The sequence below is a fragment of the Colossoma macropomum genome, unplaced genomic scaffold (assembly GCF_904425465.1).
Source record: "Colossoma macropomum unplaced genomic scaffold, Colossoma_macropomum, whole genome shotgun sequence".
Taxonomy (NCBI): Eukaryota; Metazoa; Chordata; class Actinopteri; order Characiformes; family Serrasalmidae; genus Colossoma; species Colossoma macropomum.
The window spans coordinates 29,708,468-29,728,310 of record NW_023494809.1 but is presented as its reverse complement, the minus strand read 5'-3'; the positions used below and the strand labels follow the sequence as shown (position 1 = coordinate 29,728,310).

Sequence of the window (19,843 nt, the reverse complement as noted above, 5' to 3'; positions counted from 1 at the left end):
TGCAGTTGTTTTAAGAAGGCTTTAATTAGAGCGCCTAAAAGCTCACGACGCTGTAATGATTGGCAGGGCGCTCTGAGTGAGAGAGATCATCACCGAGCTGTCAACCGAGCGGCAGAGCCGGGATCTCTGCCTGCTGCTCATTTCTCTCACTCCGCTCTCATTGTGCGCCGCGTCTAATGCCTCTAATGGCTTTCTAATTTGCCATGGAACAGCGGCGACCAGGCCCAGAGATTGCTTTTACACCTCTCTTCACACTTTCTCTCCCTGCCCGAGCTCTTCTGCCTTCTTTGTCTGTTACTCTCACCTTCCCTTTTGGTTTTTTCCCCCCACAAACTCATCTGTTCTTCACTTCTGTGCTAACTACACACACGGGAACCTTGCATCTGATTATCTGGTTCAGACACTGAAGTCTTTAGGAGTCGAATCCTGGAGAGCTGAATTTTACAGCTTTATTCCTGCCTGTTCTGTAAACATAATAAATACATTCTTTTCAAAATGTTCTTTTTATAACTTCCCAGACCACACAATCCAGAAAGGAGCCCGTTTTGAAGGCCTGCATGATATCTAAAAATATATTCTTGCTTAATAGTCTGGATTATCAATTACAGCACATGACAGTGGGATTGGTGGGGTCACCATGTAATTCATAATCCTGATTTTTTAATATGATTTTTTAGATATTGCATAGGACTTCAGAGCAGGCTATGTGTGGACGGGGCAATGAATGGCACATTTTGAAACTCAGCAAACACACACGCTATATGCGCCCATGGTCCACTGCAGCTCAGACCGACTTTCTGCATTATTTGTATCTTATTGCTGCTGTCAGAACAAAACATTGTATCTCCAAGATGGTAACTTTACTTTTAATGTAAATTATTGTAAACAGATGATTTTCCAAGTAATTTTATCATTTTTTCCCAGTTGCTTCTGGTCCATTCGTAATTAAATGTACATACAATGTTAAGGTACTTAAGGTACTGAAAATTAGTTACATGACATTTTTGTTTATTTCCTGAAAACACATTGATTCGTGAGCTCCTGCTGGTGTGAGTTCATGGCTGTTTCATCTCTTGAAATGATGCACACAAAAACAACTTGCATGCTGTTGGAGAAACGTCAAACTGCAATGTTTGAGTAAATGAGTGAGATTTAAAGCCATGGCCATGTTTACACATCAAAAAAGCTAAAGATGCCTGCGGGAAACCATGAAATATCATACTTTCATAATTTTACAACTAATCTGAGCCATTGCGATGCTTAAAATTTAAGCCTAAATTTACTCTACCTTAAATCTCCAGACAGTGTTTTGCACTCTGGGAAACCTAAGCAGAATCAATGCGAAATTTATTCTACCTTAAATAATAATTAATAATAAGAAGTTTTATTTATCTAGCACTTTTCATGCCGGGGCAGCTCAAAGTGCTTTACAGACAGGAGATAAAGCTTAACAGTAATGCAAGAAATGATTCATTTCTTAAGTATTATTTAGAATCATATAAGAAAATGACACAGAATGCAGAAGGTCAGTATCTGCAGATCTGAGATCATAAGAGCCTTAAAAACTAGTAGCAGAGCTTTAAAATGCATCCTGAACGGTACAGGCAGTGCAGCTCTTTTAAAGCGGGACTGATCTGATCTCTCTGTGTTGTTTTTGTTAGGATGCTGCCGCAGGTTGTCTGAGTTGTAAAGGATGTACTGTTTTCTTAGGAAGTCCAGTAAGAAGATCATTACAGTGATCAACTCTGCTGTAACAATTGCATGAACAAGTTTTTCTGCGTCGCTCTGAGAGAGAAAAGGCTGAACTTTTTTGCTGAAAATTTTCTCACATGATAAAAAGCTGCTTTACTGACTGTGTTTACATGCAGATTAAACAGCGCTCAGAGTCTAAGATCACACCCAGGTTTCTACTGCAGGTTTGGTAGATGAAGATAAAGAACCAAGTTTCTCATAAAGCAGCTTTCTGAGTTTTAGCACCAACGATCAGCATTTGTTTTTTTTTTTTTTTTTGTGATTTAATTGTAGAAAATTTTGCAACATCTGCTGAGAAATATCTGACACACAGCTGGTCAGTCTGTCTACAGAGTCTTAATCATAAGAAGTTTCCTAATGACATCACCTAGAGGTAGCATGTACAAAAAGAAAAGCAAAGGCCCTAAAACTGAACCTTGAGGGACGCCACAAGAAATGTCATTTTTTTTTGATGAATGATTTCTTATTGAAACCATGAACTGCTTATTACCTAAATATGATTTAAACCATTCTAAAACTGTGCCCAAGATGCCGGCCCAGCATTCAAGACACTGGATTAAAATCTTGTGGTCAACAGTATCAAAAGCTACACTAAGACCTAATAAAACCAGAATAGAAGGATTTTGTCTATCAGCGCTGAGCCTGAGGTCATTCATAACGCAAACCAATGCTGTCTCTGTACTATGGTTCGAACCAAAACCTGACTGAAACTTCTCATATAACAAATGATTATTAACGCTGTTTATGATAATAATGTTTTAGCAGTAAAATCATAACAGGCACATTGTTTCTCTGGGTTTCCCAAAACACACATTGTTGTATTTGAAGCACTGTTATCAGCTTACTTGTCGATCATCATCGATATCCAGTTAAATCACTCTATCGCTCAGGCCTGGTCACAACTTTGAGCACATTAAATAATGACCAGCCATTAAGCCTTCAGTCCCACTTCATATGTAAAGGGGTCAGCCAATCAGAAGGGAGGAAATTTATTATAACATCATGAATGTTATTAGCAGACTTCAGAAAAGGTGGAATACGGCCACCAGTAACCATCATTAATCTCTTATTTCTGTCTAGTTCTCATCTTTTCTATCCATTTGACATTGTCACCTGCTTTTCTTGCCCCTCTGCCCTGCATCTTTTTCCACCCTCTCCATCTACACTTCCCTCTATCCCTGCTGCTCTCTTGCTCTTTATCCCACGCTGCAAGCTTTGCCTGTCTCCGGGCTGCCCTTCCAGCACAACCTCCCTCACTTCACACGACTCTATTCTCTCTCCGTGACACACAGTAATGCGCTATCGATTGTGACTGGCACCCTCGCGCAGATGGAGAACAGCCACAGCCAGCCAGCCTCCATCACAGAAGCAAAGGGTTAACTCAGCACTGTCAAAAGCCCATACAGCCAAATCTGACCCTCTCAGCCCCTCGGTCCAGCTCAAACTCACCTCCAGCTCCGCGAAATTGACTCGACTTCATACGAAGTCCAGAGGCGAGCTTTACAGCCTGTTCGGCAGTGGCAAAAAAAAAAAAAGATTATGGACAAGTAGGGATTATCAGGCAAGGCACCCCCCCCCCTTCAATCCCACAGCCTCGCCTGCAACCTATTAGCCAACCCATGAAATAGGCTGATCAAGACGAATTGGAGGGAGAAAAAAGTTGATGGCTCAAGTTACCAGGTTTCTATGACTCCCTCTAGCATTTTTGTCGAAGAGGCTGACTTGCAAGGAGAGGTGAGCAGCCTGGGGAGCTTTCTGGAACTGTCCAAGCCTGGCGTTAGCATTTTGACGGTGCCTGCAGACGCGAGGCTAAAAGAAGTCAAAGGTGCTATAAGTAAGTAACCAAGCAGATGCAGAAAAAGTGAAATCATGTTAAAGGTGCGTGACAAAGGTATCTTAGACATGGCAAAAAAGCTAAAATACAGGAAATAAATACTGAATTTTGGGGAGAAGATGACTTCATACTAGTGAAATAATCTGTCCATGCAGCAAAATCATTTTACTCAACTAGAAAACTTAAAATAAGTTCCAGTCTAGAAACATGTAGCTCTGAGTTCAAAAGTTTGAAATAAGCAGAAAATGCTGCTTTTTAGATCAAATGACTTGAGATCAGACTCGATACAGCTCAGTAATAAGTAAAATACACTGAATAATAGTGAATAACTCTGAATTTGAATTTTTTGCAGTCTTACTTTTAGCACAGTGAAAAAATGAAGGTGATGAAGAAGAAAATGACTGAATACTAGTGGAGCAAGCCCACCATTGTGTTCTGCCAGCCACTTGGGATGTGACATGTAGACGGCTCTCACAGCAGTTACGACAGTTTAGGCAATGCTGCGGACACTGCAGTCATTTAAAATGCGGTCATTTAAAATGCTTTACATGTTAGAAAGTACAAAGATAGTCCCAATTAAAATTGAAAAAGTAACATAAAGTAAGGGATAATGGAAAATAAAACAAGAATAAAACAATACGTTTTAAAAGAGAAGAAATGAGTCATTAAGTTAAAAGTCAAATTAAAAATTAAATTAGGATGATAAAGTGCTGTTACAGGAGAGAAATATAGTACAGCTCAAAATAAAAACATAAACTGAAAATGAAGAGGAGAAATGAAAGACAGCAGAGCTGAGCAGAGATGCATCTGAACAACAAGTAAGCAGGAAGATTCTGCTGTCACTGAAACAAGCTGTCTGATGTTGAAACAGGACTAAACCCATATTTAATTTAAAACTAGTCCTTAATCTCAGAGCAGACGTCTTATGTGTCATATGCCTGAGGCGTGAGTCTTAAATCGGGCAACTGAACTTGAGTTTGTGTCACTGAATCTTGAAACAGGTTGTTTTAGTGAAAGAGCGACGGTACTGACTGGTACTCTGTCTAAGCGACGGTACTGACTGGTACTCTGTCTAATGTAACTTGTTTCACCAGTAATTTACTAGTTAAATAAGATTTCCTGACTAATTGAGGTATAAAAGACTAATTAATGCTCAGTTTAAGAAAATATGATGAATTTAAAGAAAACTAACTAGTAAATAACTTTGAAAACAAGATTATTAATCTTATATTTACAGATCTATGATTTTATATCTCGGCAAGCACAGAACAATCTGCAGTTAATGTGTGTGCTAGCTGTGTCCCAATTCAGGGCTGCATCCTTCAGAGGCTGCATTTGAAGGCCGATTGCGTTACAGCAGCGCAACTAGACTGTCCCATTTCGAAGCCTCTTTCATATGCAGCCGAGAAATGTGTCCTTCTTTTCCATGGCAATGAAGGACCCACTCAGTGGATCCTTCACCAGCCAACATATCCTGAGGTTCACTGTGTGGTGGCGAGGATTCGAGAACATGGTGGCGTCAGCAGAGGAGCGAACGGCAGCTGAGGAGACACTTTAAATGTAAGTATTGGGTTTAAATAGTCGAATAGCTGAAGATACAAATGTTAAAAAAGCCAATGTGGTCTGAAGAAAAACATACGCTAACGTTTCGTTTTGTTTTAGGGAGCGAAGAGCCGGCAGAGAGAAGCATCTCCAGCTCTAATAAATGAAAAAAAAAAAGTTTCTGGTTCCGTCTTTAAAGAACTTTAAAAGAACTTGACTGTAGCGGCATTTCGTGATGCAGCGGTGAGGGCGGGAACAGCGGTGCTGTGGCGCAAACAGGAAATCCGCCGTAGAGCAGACCGACTCATTTCAGTTCAGCCTTCGCGACTCTACGCAGCCTTCAAAGGATGCAGCCTCTGAACTGGGACACACTGGCTGAAAGCATCTTAAATGTACAATCTGTTTGTAATAATTCTTATATTTCTCGTTATGAGGAAGTTTGAAAATTGTTTGACAGCCCAAGTCTGGAATCTTAGATGCTAAAAGAAGGTTAAAGTCCTACAAGCAAGTAACCCAGCAAAAATGACTCCTTAGCAAGTGAAAGTGCTGTAAGTGTAGATGCTTCTGTCCAACATCACTCACTGTGAGTTTGTGTGTGGATGTTATACAGATATTATACACTGTTTAAACTATATCTACATGTTTTTGTTTCAATAAGAAGTTGATGGATCACATTACTCAGGTTCTAATGACTCCCTGTAGTATTTTTTCCAAAGAGGCTGAGCATAGAGACGTGAGGAGCCTGGGGAGCTTTCTGAACCTGACCAAACCCAGCATTAACATTTTGACAGCGGCTTCAGATTCAAGGCTAAAAAGGCTAAAACGTCCTACAGGCAAGTCACCAAGCAGACGAAATGGAAAGAAACTTAAAAGTCTTAAGAGTAGATTTAAATGAGTTAGTTTAAATATGGATGTTACATATCTAAGATTTCTCATTATGGGACTTTTAGAAGCTTATTTGATGTTGTCAGCTTAGCGTTAGAGTTTGACAGCAGCCTCAGGTGTTGAAAGAAGGCTAGTTACCAAGTAAGTGCAGCAAAAATGATTTCTTGACAAGTGAAAACATCTCAAGCAATTTATCGAATATTACTCATTAGGAGAATTTTATATTAGAAGGTTATTAAACTGTCTAAGACTACACTTCTAAAAGATGGTTATTTAAGGGTAAAGAAAATAGTTCTATATAGAACCATAAACACTCAAGAAACCCTTTGCATGATTAAATGGTTCTTTGCATGGTGAAATGGTTCTTCAGACTGATGGGGAATGTGTAGTATATGGTTCTATATAGAACCTTTTTGAAAAGGGTTCTGTATAGCACCAAAAAGGATTCTGCTATATAGGATATCAAGCTTGTAACAGTGTAAGACCCTTTTTAGGTGCTATATAAAACCCTTTTCAAAAAGGTTCTGTATAGAACCATATACAACACATTCTCCATCAATCTGAAGAACCATTTCACCATGCAGAGAAATACTGATTACGCAAAGGGTTCATAGTTCATGAGTGTTCATGGTTCCATATAGAATTGTTTTCGGTAACACTTTCTATGAATGTCACGTTTGTAAGCATCTATAAACACATTTATAACATGTTGTAATGCCTTCATATGGCATTATAAACATGATTATGAACATTTATAAAAATGAATTACACTGGATTACACTTTATAGCCATGTTTATTATACATTATGAATTGTTTATATAATGCATTATAAATAGTGTTAATAACATGTTATACTGTCAGTGCCAAAGAAGTCAGTCCCAGCTTGGAGAGCGTAAAGTAAAGACAAATACCAAGCTAACGGTGGTGAACATTACCTTTCCCACATTGGGTAAAACACTGATGGCAGCTCTAGTTTAAACTCTGACATTTGAAGCCTGTAATGTGCTTTACTGTGAATGTTTTAGTGTTTCAGTAAATCCTTCAGTAAATACTTCAACTTGAAGCCTCACTCTGAACACTGGAGGAGGCTTTAGTACAGTACGCTTCACTATACTTAGAGCGGACAAATACCACTTATGAGCTCTTATAATTTGTTATGATCAGTACTTATAATGTATTATGTTAACAATTCATAATGCATAATAAGCATGGCTTTAATGTGCAATGCATTTTTATAAATATTTATAGCCATGTTTATAATGCCTTATGAATTCATTATAACATGAATGTGTTTATAGATGCTTACAAAGGTGACATTCATGGAAAGTGTTACCTTGTTTTTTTTACTAAAGAACCCTTGAAGAACCATGTTTTTTAGTAGTGTTCTTGTTCTGGCAGCAGTCTCTGACACCAAAAGATGTAAAAGAATCTGAAATGTAGTTAATTTGTGTAATATTTCTATTATGAGATGCTGTAAGAGTATTAAGAGAAAGCCAGGCCTCATTCACCAACATCTTCTTCTAAGTTTGTTCTTAAGTGTGTTCTTGAGAAAGGTCGTAAGAAAAAGTCTCCGTCAGATTCATGACGTGTTCTTAAAGCGCAGAACTGTTCTCACCTTTGTGCTCTTGAGTGTGTGTAGATTCTGTTCTTACCTAAGAACAAATCCCACATAAGAGAACATTGGTGAATCTCAGGGTTTGATAGTTTTTAAAATGTTTTCTCCACTTTGGCTGTTCTCACTTATGAGATGTCAGAAAAATATGATATCATGACATTGTGTATTACAACATTGGTGAGTCAGAGTCTTCGGTCATGAACTGCGTAAGTGGGTTTAAGAACGGTTGGAGAACGAGGATTGTTAGGACTGTTTCTAGCATTTTGCCAAAAAGGCTGGATGCAAACAGAGGATGAGGAGGCAGTAAATGACCAACCAGCGTTTGCCCTCAGGAGAAGCTGAGAATAGGTCCGTCAAGCCGGACACCTCTCATGAGCTGGCAGCTCTTGCACTGTTCACAAGCTTCACAGATATGTCACGTCTTTGAAGTGTATATATTTGAATGTTTTGAGTGATAATAAAACTCACAAAATCTACATATTTTAACCCCTTAAATGGTCAGAGCCCACCGGCGGGCCCGATTTTCTGTTACACACTTCTAAGAACAGCTCAGCCAGTTTACACTGAAGCTCCTGTAGTTACTGAGTAATACGCCTTTGGCCCTATTCACACATACTGCTTCTGCGAGCGCTACAGCTTGAACGTGCTGTCTTTTCATACATACTGCATATCAGCTTCAGAGCTGAACAGTGAGAACGTTATAAAGACGTTCCTTTTCCTAGATGGATAAATGGCCACTTCAGTCACTCAACAAAAATATAGAAAGTGCATTGTATGTTTGTTTATCCTCGACAGCATTCTGACTTGTGACCAGGCAAAAGTTTCTAGCCTGACAGGCCTACCGGCAAATCTGTTTGCAGCACAGAATGTTTGACTAATATTTCATCATGAATCAAGTGAAATGTAAAAAAATAGCTTATTAAGTTTGTATACGGGTTTCTCTTTAATTTCACTGGTTTGTATGGCTTATTTTAGTGTATTTTGTTGTGTGACACGAAGAAAAAACTGGCGCCTGGTCTATTCTCTACACAACATGCCACTTCAGTGTGGTGTCTGGGACATTCTGCTGCTTTGCCCGCACAGCCTGTGTGAAAGCGCTGACCAGTTAGCCGTGCAGACGCAGTACATGTGAACTGGGCTTTAGTAGGTAATAAGCCTGGATTTTAAGGGGTTAATAGACTATGTGCAGCATCCAATACAGTTTGCGTTCACATGCTTGTTGGCCGAGTTTCTAGCCAATGAGGATTAAGCAACTGCAGCACCCTCACTCCTGTGAGAGTATAGCAACACATCCCAGAAATCACATTGTTGAGGCCACAACGAAAATCTGATCATTTAAACCTGGAAATAAACAACAGAAAATTTTAGAATCTTGAAAATTGTTAAACAAAGTTTTAAGAAATTAAAATAAGGTAGAAATGCTGTAAACTGTGCTGTGTTTGTGTCTCTGTGTTCAGACTGAAATGTGTGAAGTTGATGTTGATCTGTTTGTACTAAAATCTCAGTGTTTTTAGTCTGATCTCTTCCAGTGAAGCTCGTGTTCAGACTCTCAGGTGGGTTTGAGAGACTTGTGGAGTCCATGTAGCTTGAGTTTTCACTGTCATTAAAGCACAAGAGGGACACGCCACCAAATACTGAGAAATTCCTACATTCATATTAATTCATATTCTGTTATGCTGATACTCGAATTTGTAATGAGTTTTTTATTAAATTAGAAAGAAATGCAAAATAGAAGCATTTTCACCAACACTCTCAGACTTTTGGACCCACTTGTATTTTATCATCATGCACCACTAAAGCCAATGCAAATCAGACAAGAAATCTAACCAGTATGCACTGAGCCAGGTGCCAATCGATCACATTGAACAAGACTGCTGGCTGTTTTTCCTGTTGCTCTGCCCCTTTCACTTCATTAGAGCAGTGACAGTATGTAAGTGGCACAATTTTATCTTCAGAAAGCTGAAGCATCAAGGTTCTCTCTCGTTTGAAGATCATTCTAATATTGTTCCATTCAACGCCAACATGCTAAGTTGCTCAGCTTAGCTACTGACATGCTCATGTTCGGTCTTCGGTTTGGTGGAACCTCATTTTTTCATGTTCCACCATCACTACAATACATTATTCTATCAAATATTGGTAACACTTCTCTCAACACACTCATAACATCTTACATAAATGCTTCATAACATGTTCATGAACGTTTAAATAAACATTCATAAAGCATACATGTTTTACATGATATTAATATGGACTACTATGTCATTTTACTGAGATACATTCTTTAAAATGAAAGTCCTCATTTTTTATTTTGAAAAGCTACATTACTTTCAGTGAGATGCTTAATTTCTGAACAGCCAAAATAAAAATGACCTGGCTTTGCCCCTTTGGTCATTAAGTGCATTGACACTAAGGCACACCATCATACTAAGATTCAGTCGAATGATTGTTCTTAAGCACATTTATGAATAATTTACTGCCCACATAGTAAAGGACATGCAAAGCAACAAATCAGTGCTGTTGGGACAAAACCTCGTATCTCCATTTCTGTTGTTTTTTCATTTTTTGACATAATTTGAAAAAGGCAGCTGCCCTTTATGATATGTCAAAATTTCATGATGAGCGGACCAACAGAAACGGTCCAAAACTACTTGGAAAAAAGTGTTTCTCCATTTACTTCCATTAAAAGTTGAGAACATTTTTACTTGTCCTGTAAAGTTACTTTTCTTGAGATGTGAGGTTTTGTTCCAACAGCAGTGAAATGCTTGAGAAAAAACATACAATTAAAAAGAAGCTGAACGTATATGTGAAATGTGAAATGAGTGTCGATCAAAGGGATAAAGTGAGGTCACTTTTATTTTGGCTGTTCAGAAATGAGACGTTTTACTGAAAATGATATTCCATCCATCCATCATCTAAACTGCTTATCCTTCTGGGTCGCGGTGGGGTGCTGGAGCCTATCCCAGCTGTCATTGGGCGGAAGGCAGGATACACCCTGGACAGGTCGCCAGTCCATCGCAGGGCAGACAGACATACATACGCAGTCACACTCACACTCACACCTAGGGGCAATTCAGCATGTCCAATCAGCCTGACTGCATGTTTTTGGACTGTGGGAGGAAACCGGAGTACCCGGAGGAAACCCACGCAGACACGGGGAGAACAACAGCCCACTGCGCCACCGTGCTGCCCTGAAACTGATATTGTTTATCCAAAATAAAAAAGTGATGACTTTTATTTTGAAAAATGTATCTTGGTAAAAAGACACAGTAGTCCATATTAATATCATGTAAAACATGTATACCTTACAAATGCCGATTTAAACTTTATAAAAATGTTATAAGGTGTTTCTGTAAATGTGTTATGTATACATCCTATTATCTATTATTTCCCCTAATATCACAAATCTTATTTGGTTATTTATAAGTGTCAACACGTCTGTAGTGATCTGATAGATGTAAAAAACACATTTCCACATCAGCGACTATGAGAAAACCCAAATGCAGTCTCACTGAGAGTGTAACAGCTCAGCGCTAATGACTACGAACCAGCCTCACTGCAGCCACCTGACAATCTCACTGCAGTCACCTCAGCAACACTGACAGCCCTGCAATACAGCTAATATTTCTCATTATCAGATACTTACTAAGTGTGTAAAAGTGACATGACACTGTTGTGCCAAGTGTGGGCGGAGCTATGTTGGAAAATACAGTTAGATGGATGCAAATTCAGAACATACTGACATAAAAATACACTGACATAAAAATTCAGTTCAATTTCCATGTTGTTATGATTAAAAGAGAACATATTTTAGGTGCAATCGATTTGAAAATCTAAAAAAATGATTGATGGGACTAAAACCGTCATTTCTGTTTTGCCTGAATTTGTTTTCACCCAAAATATTTTGTGTTATGTGCAGATAAAGAAGCAGAGCTTTCAGATTATTAAACAGGTCTGAACACTTATATGTTGCTGTATCACAGTGCGGGAACAGCACAGCATGTTTATCTCGGGGGTCATAACCCAAACGTTCAGAAGAGCCATTTTGTCCTTTCAGCAAAAATCAAACCACCTTGGGAGCCACAACATTTTATGTCCATTTTACCATCTTGGCTGTAAATATGTCTCAGTATAAATGAAAACACAGACTTATTTCTCACATCTCCAGCAGGAAACTTTTCTGCAAAAAAAGAGCAGTTTCTTATAAAATGTTTCTCAATGTGTGAATTTTTATGAGGCTGAAGCCGCTTCTCATTCTCCAGCTTCTTGTTTGAACTTTCCCGTTCCACCTTAAATAGTGCCTGAGGTGCCAGAATGTAGCTGCTGCATCATTTAAGGTGGAACGGGAAAATTTGAATGAGAATCTGGCGAATGAGAAGTTGAAATCAGCTTCGCAACTTTTTAGTGTTTCAGTTTCTCGTTGCAGATTAAACGTATCAGGAAACCAGCTGGAGTGATTATAAACGCAAATAAGTCCATTCATCTCTAAATCATCAATGTTCGTCTTAAATCTCTCTCTTTGCCATTTCGTTAGCTACTAGCTAGGCGAGACTGTTGTCTGTGTTGCTATGGTGTCCAGCAGTCTGCGCTGATCTTCAGGGTTAAAGGGTGAATTAGCAGTTCTACATTAACTCCAGAGTTTAAGACCATTTATTGTTAAACTGTGTTGAATGATCAGCAGAGCTTTATTTTACTGTAAAGGAGGATTATTTTATTTTTACCTACAAATCTGATTCTGCTGGGGAGCCACAACAGGACAGTAAAAGAGCCGCATGTGTTGCCCATCCCTGCGTTATCCACTCTAAACATTAACGTTATTGTTTCAAAGCACTGCTTGATAAATAAACTTGTTTACTTTCTTACAGCATCTTATTATATATTTTATGTATTTGTGATGTAATGACTGTGAACCAGCCACCTGAAAATCTCACTCCAGTCACCTCAGTAACACTGTCAACCCTGCAATATAGCTAATATTTCTCATTATCAGATAGTTGTAAGAATATTAGAAGATTATTCAACTTATTTCCAGGTGTTTTTACTCACTGGAGGGAGAAGAAATCAGACAAAGTCTGAAATTACCAGGTTTCTATGACTCCCCTTAGCATTTTTCCAAAGAGGCTGATCTGCAAAGCGAGGTGAGGAGCCTGGGGAGCTTTTTAAACTGCCCGAGTCTGGCGTTAGCATTCTGACAGTGCCTTTAGATGAAAGGCTAAAAGAAATAAAATATCCTACGAGCAACAAACCAAGCAGACTCAGGCTAGAGGAAACATCACAAAGGCAGGCAATATATCTGACGTTTCCCAAAGGGATACTGTTGTAAAATTATTCTACGATTGTTCAACCTGTTTCTAAACGTTTTAATGATTTCACTGCGCTAGAAGATCATTTTACTCATTTCAAGAAATAATATTCAACAGAAGTGCCAGTGCAGTGAGATGATTTCACTTCATTTACTTCATTTAAATAAACATGTCTAGAAATAAGTTGAAACTGTCATAATTAGGATAGTATACATGTTATATATAAAGACCTTTATAAAAGTGAAGATAAAGTCAGGAGAAGTCTGTTCTGGCCTGTCAATGCAAATTATATTTGTAGCTTTGCAAATCAAGCTCAGTAGAAAATGTCTGTGGGCTCCTTCTTGTGGATATGAATATGAAGCTGTCAGACACACCTTGATTTAATCTGTCCACGTACATGACTGTCTTAGTGTTCTACGTGTATCTGTGGGTGGGTGTGGAATCTGAATGGCATTTACATTCAGACCTTACATTAATTCTCACAGCTCTCCTGCTTTCAGAGTCTACCTGCATTTCTCCAGCTTTAGTTTCTCTCCTGACTTTATCCTTCCTCCTCTTTCACTGCCTCGACAGTTTTCAGTCTGGCGTGCTGGAGTCACAAACTCATGCTGACAGAATTCCACAGAGGTCGACGCTTGTGAGCAAAACGGGAAATAAACAGTGAATCCATTCAGGAATGGACAGATTAGTGCAGCCAAATGGACGTTTAAGACGCTACAGGTGAATCGGGTCATTTTTTAAACAGGTATCGTATATTTTAAAATAGAAATCACAATCAATCTCTCATCTTCTTAAAAGTATTTTCGGTATTAGATGTTTTGCAAAAAAATACATTTAGACGTTCAAATTAAATGGTATATACTTATATGTGCATACACTGGCATATAAAAAAATCTAGCCTTTGGATGATGTTAGAATTAAAATGCTTATTTCATTGTGAAGACTAACTCCAGAGCCACTGTTCATTGAAGGTCATTTTATAGTATAACATCTAGAATTCCATTTTTAATTCTATACTCATCCTGCTTTAGAGTATGTTTAGGACCGAACATGTTACATTTCGTGAATGCATGTTTTCTCAAAGCTTAAATTCTTGGTTCTGGGTGTAAAGGGAATCTGATATTGACAAAAAAGAGGCTTAAGAATGAGCCTCAGAGCTGCACTGCTCAGTGAGATCTCAGGAAATATTCACACAGTTGTGTAAACGTTGTTATTAGTACAAAAGTAATAGATATATATGGATATTGTGTTTTAATTCCACAGGAAACGAGCTTTACACTGATATATGACTTGACGTTGTACCAAGTGTGGGCGGAGCTAAGCCTTCAGTAAAGTTGGAAAATACAGTTAAATGGTCACAAATTCACAAAAAGCATTGAAATAAACATGTTTCTGTTGGGCTTTGATGTGTTTATGATCAATAGAAGATATGCTGTAGATGGAATACATTCAAAGATCTGAAAAATGACCAAAGGACCAAAATGGTCATTTCTGCCTGTAACCTCCTGCCTTGAGTTGTTTGGCCAAAAATATGTTTATGTTTTATGTTCAATCTGTTGTGTGTAACTTGTTCAATAGAGCATAAAGAGAAATAGAGCTTTAGGATTGAACAGGCGATGCTAACGTGCCGCTGTATCTGTGCAGAACGGGAACAGTGCAGTATGGAACGTTTGTCTACTCTAAACGTTTGGGATGTTGTTTGCTTGATGAATAAACTTATTAAAGCAGATTTAAACTCAATGTTTGACGGCTGATTGATTATTGGTATTTTATATCGTTTTGTACTTTGTGTATGTGTGATCTCATGATCCGTGACCTATTACTGTCACTACATGGTAACCGGCGCCACCCTGTCAGGTTTTATTCAGCTCTTTGGTTGATGATGGGCCGGTTCTGATCCGTTTAGGATGGAACTTTGCTGAACTCGGGTCAGTTTCAGACTCAAAGTTGATGGTGTGGATGAGTCGGTGTTTTCACCAAAAAAAAAAATTTAAGTTAACTCAAATAAAACTAATTAAACTGATTTCACAGCTGATATTTTTTGAGTTCACTTAAAACATTTTAGGTCATTTAGTGCATCTCAGATAAAGCTGTGTGCAAAAGTTTGGGCACTCCTGGTCAAATTACATTTAATTGATTATCTAATTGTAAATACGTTCACACATCCTCTATGGAGACACTTGTCTGGAAGAGATCAGACAAAAAACACTCTGAGCTTTTAGTACAAACAGCTCAACATCAACAGCTTCACACACCTGATCAGTCTGAACACAGAGACACAAACACAGCACCATTTCATAAATTTATACCTTATTTTGTCATTTGTTTTCAAATGTTCACAATTGTAAGTCTTTCCAGGTTTAAATGAAAAGTGTCTCAGATTTTCAGTTCTGTCAGACTTTTGGACTGTGTCCAAAAACAGTTGTTTGACTTGGGCACTAACAGTTCCTCAAACTCAGCCAGAGAGCAGCCTGTGCTCTGCTAAAGAACACTTACCTGGGCTAAAATAACATTTTATCAAATTATGTCTGATGTTGGATGAGAGGGTCTGGCTCACAACCTCCGTTCTAGTTCATCCCAAAGGTGTTTGATGGGGTTGAGGTCAGCGCTCTGTTAGGGCCAGTGGAGTTCTTCCACACCAAACTGTTCCCACAATGTTGGAAGTGTACAATTGTCCAAATGTCTTGGTGCTGAAGCATTAAGATTTCCCTTCACTGGAACTAAGGGTTCTAGACCAACCCCTGAAAAACAGCCCCATATCATCATCCCTCCTCCACCAAACTTTACAGCTGGCACAAAAATCCCTGTATATTCACGGCCAGGAGTTTATGTTTATGAAGCCATCCTAAAGACACCATGTCAGAGAGGGTGTTCACTAACTTTAACGGCCTTAGCTCATAATGAGGCAGCACATTCAGTGTTGTTTTTCAGCTCAACTTAAACTGTATTGTTGACTTTCTGTGATACAGTACAGTACAAAGAGCCAATGGGAAAGTTTTACCCAAACAAGATTGTGTTAAACAATCAAACGTCTCGTTTCACTCAGTTACACACATTTGTTGAGTAACATTAATTAAAAAGAAATTATTAAAACCAACAGCGGTGCAACCGACAGCACAGCAACAGACTAAAATAAACTGCAACTCAAACATGCCATTTTAATGTACACTGTAAAAAATGGTTTGTCAGTTCAAAAATGACTGTGTTTGATTTAACTCCAAAAATTTGATCTAAAGAGTAGTTCATCCAAAGTCTTCATCCAGATTGAATAAAAACTGAAAATTCAATTGTTACCACATAAAGTCATTTCTTAAGGTTCTCTACACTTTTACAGTGTATGAAATTATTGGAAAAACTTAAAATAGTTGAGGAATATGTGGGAAATATTCAATTTTATGTTTAACAGACTTTTATTTGGGTTAAAACTAAATGTGGGATTACAGTGCAGGAGACAGCAAGTCCGATATTTACTTTTAATGACAATCAATGTAATGAGTTTTGTAATTTTCTTCTATTTCTGTTGGTTCATTCTTCATAAACATTTCCGACGTGATGAAAAGCAGAGCTTCTGGGCTTTAACAAACTAAAACAATAAAAATAGAGAAAGATGGAGATGCATTTTTTTTTTATGAACAGTGACGATATGCATCTGACTCACCTTCACATTGATCGTGAGTGTGTATGCACATGTATGACTCTCTCATTGATTTTTTATTCTACAGACACCAACACAGAGCCCAGCAGTGACTATATCAGACAGTCAGCTGACCGGGGTCAGTCTGAAAGAGCAGAGAAATACACTGTGTTCTTACTGCGAGAGAAACGAGGCGGGTTGTCATTGACGTCAGTCAGAGTGACCGTTACAGAGGTGGTGCCGGACAGGCCGCCGAGCTGACCCATCATGTCCTTGGCCTGGATGACTAGCACGTACTGGTCCCGTGTCTCACGGTCCATGTTGGGCAGCGCTGTCCGTACGATTCCTGCAGAGATGAATGTAAACTGTAGAAAATTATCTCTGGCAAATACAAAAGCAGAGTGTAGTTCAATTTTACCTATTCTTCTGTCAGAAATGCAGAATCTGAACTTTCAAAGAGGAGAAGAGGAAATATTTTATTATGATTTGAATTGGAAGGTACTGTTGCAAACAGCATTGTAAGAAAAAATATTCTCATATTTTCACCATGTTTTTATTATTTCTTGACAGAAAAATGTCAGAGGCCTCCAAGCTGTCAATGCAGAATAAAATGTACATGCAATGTAAATGTTATTTGTTTACAACTGTTAGATTCAGATGTGGAAACTCATGTCCAGTGAAATAGATGGCAAGTTTGAAAACTAATACCCTGCAGTGAAGTCCAGCAGATCATTCCTCTGTGAATGTAGTGATTTAACATAAAAAACATGGTGCTTTCTGGAGCACTCTGGGAGTAAAACACAGGAATAAATACTGAGGACTTACTTAATTCTTTGAGTTCAGCAACTTTGGAAATACTAGCCACGTCCGAAACTTGTACTGATTTGTAGGTATTTAGACATTTTTAGTTAAAAGTCTGTTGCTTTCAAAACAAAAAGGTCAACATGTACACATTTTAGCAGACAGAAGATAAGATAATCCTTTGTTAGTCCCACAGTGGGGAAGTTCACAGTGCTACAGCAGCAAAGGGAGAGCAAGGCACTCAAGAAAAGAGTAACAAGAAGAGAATTAACAAGCCAGTAATTAACCTTGTTAATTACCTAACCCATCATTGAGTTCTACAGACTCCAGTATGGCGTCTAGTGCTTGGACCCCGATGATCACCACTTGGGATTTAATTTGTAGATGGCTTTCGCTGCAGTTATGACAGTTTACAGAAATCAACAAAATCAATTTCAGATGACATTTTAGCATTTTAGAGCAGGAAGTGAGGCTGCATCCCTGTCCCTCATGGCCACATGGTGAGCAGTTAGATCCCACTGTTTTGAAGTAAATGTGTCCCAAAGTTTGAAAATCAGTGTGGAACATTAAGAATCGTCATATTTTCTGGAGTTCAGCACTTTTTAGTATTTTAATGTAAAATATGATGATTTTCTGTGTGAACAGCTGTTCAAAGCTGTGTTTGCTGATCATGTACTGGCTGAGTTTCTGAGCTCAAAATGAGCTAAAATTGTCACTGAAACAGTCACTACTGAAACATCCGGTACAGTTTGGTAGAGTTATGATTGATTTGGTAGTGATAAAATTGAATGTTCACTCATTAGTTTTAATATAATAAACATAATTAGATCAGTTAAAAGTCCCAAATGTGCGTCAGCTCTGACTCAGTTCAGTAGAATCATCTGTATTTGTGTTAGTTTGAACCAATTCGTTAATGTTTTTAAACATTTAAAGAGTCAGATTTTTCTGATTGTTATTTTCTTCTTTTTCTATAGAAATAGTATTATCTGTATTTAAGTAAATAAAAGTTGAAGGTCTGAGGTTTAGGCTGCAGTTAAACAGTTTTGTGTGGATTCCTGGTGTTTAACTGAAGCATTAATGATTATAAGGTCTGTGATTGAAAAGCTCAGGCTGGATGAAGGCCTTGAATTAGTTTCAACAATCAGAGCTGCTGGCCACATTTAGAATCAGAGTGTTTTTGTTCTTTCAGTGAAGGTCAGAGAGCCTGAATTAAGGTAACAATGCTGAGATTCTAAGAAAAAACATTCAAGCTTTGAGCTCCAGAAATAACCCAGTAATTTTAACAAGGGAAATGCACTCAATTAACCCCATAACTAGCCAGGGTCTACAGATGGGCTCGCAGTGTTATTACACACTTCTATAAACTAAGAATAGCTCAGCCAGTTTGCACTGAAGTCCCTGTAGTTACTGAATAATAAGACTTTGTGTGTATTAAGACTGAATTTAAGGGGTTAAAGCATTCTCGGTTGGTCCTAAAAATTTATGTCAAAAGGTTATTTTTCAAGTTTATATGTGCCACATGGCAAATAATGATATCTTGTCAAGTAACATTATCTTAGATATAGTCAAGGAATCTAATATTTCTCCAGTTGAGATTGTTGTAAACTTAATTAGAGATTATTTAACTTATTTCTAGACCTTTTAAAACTTTTTTTTAGTAATTTTATTATGTAAATTTATCTCAATATATTGGCAGATAATTGTGCTTGTTTTAAGAAATGTGCTTGAAACCAGCAAAGCTGTCTGCCAATATAGTGAGATCATTTCACATAATAAAATGATCTAAAATATGTAAATAATGTCTAGAAGTAAGGAAAAAAATGATATATGGACTTGATTTCAGATCATTTCTCTCAAAAAGATACCATTTTTTGCAGTGTGGGAACAAGTATAGGAAATGTTTTTACAAAAAAAACAACAACAAAAACACAGACTCGCCCAATAAAAGCAGGCCAGTTCTACACCAAAAGATTTGCAAAAGCAAAATAATAATGCACAATTTTTGAAGATTCTAAGGGTTGAAATCCTCATAGAAAACATCTCTATATGTGAAATCTGAGCCGTGGTTAAACAAAAGAGGCTTTTATAATAATGAAAAGTAACAGCAAACACAATCTAACCTATTATGCCCAATAACACTAAAGTAATGAATTAATATTTGTTGATTAAGCATATTAAAAATACATTTTGTAAATAAAGACACACATAAGTCATTGCAGTCACGGTTCTTGCATCTTAAAATACAGCATGTGCTGTTAGTCACTCACGCTCACTGTGTTCTGAATGTGATTACTACTTTTCCATGTTGCATTAACACTGTTTGGTACAAAATAAAAGCACTGCAAGATGGAGTTTAATGCCACATAAAGACCTCAGTAATTTGACTTCTCCTTTCATCCTGGCTCCACTTTGCTCCACTGCGGCAAAGGTAGAGCCCTCGGTGTGCTAGCAGACTGCTCTGCGTGCTCCAGGGCTCTTT

General features: G+C 38.0%; 1 protein-coding gene across 1 annotated transcript in view; it reads right to left on the bottom strand.

Moving 5' to 3' along the window:
• LOC118799056 (cadherin-7-like) overlaps nucleotides 1–19,843 on the bottom strand; it is a 231,750-nt gene that overhangs the window by 81,294 nt on the left and 130,613 nt on the right. The window contains exon 4 of the mRNA XM_036558750.1: nucleotides 16,742–16,909. Coding sequence (XP_036414643.1) covers nucleotides 16,742–16,909 — 168 coding nt within the window. The remainder of the gene's footprint in view (nucleotides 1–16,741; nucleotides 16,910–19,843) is intronic.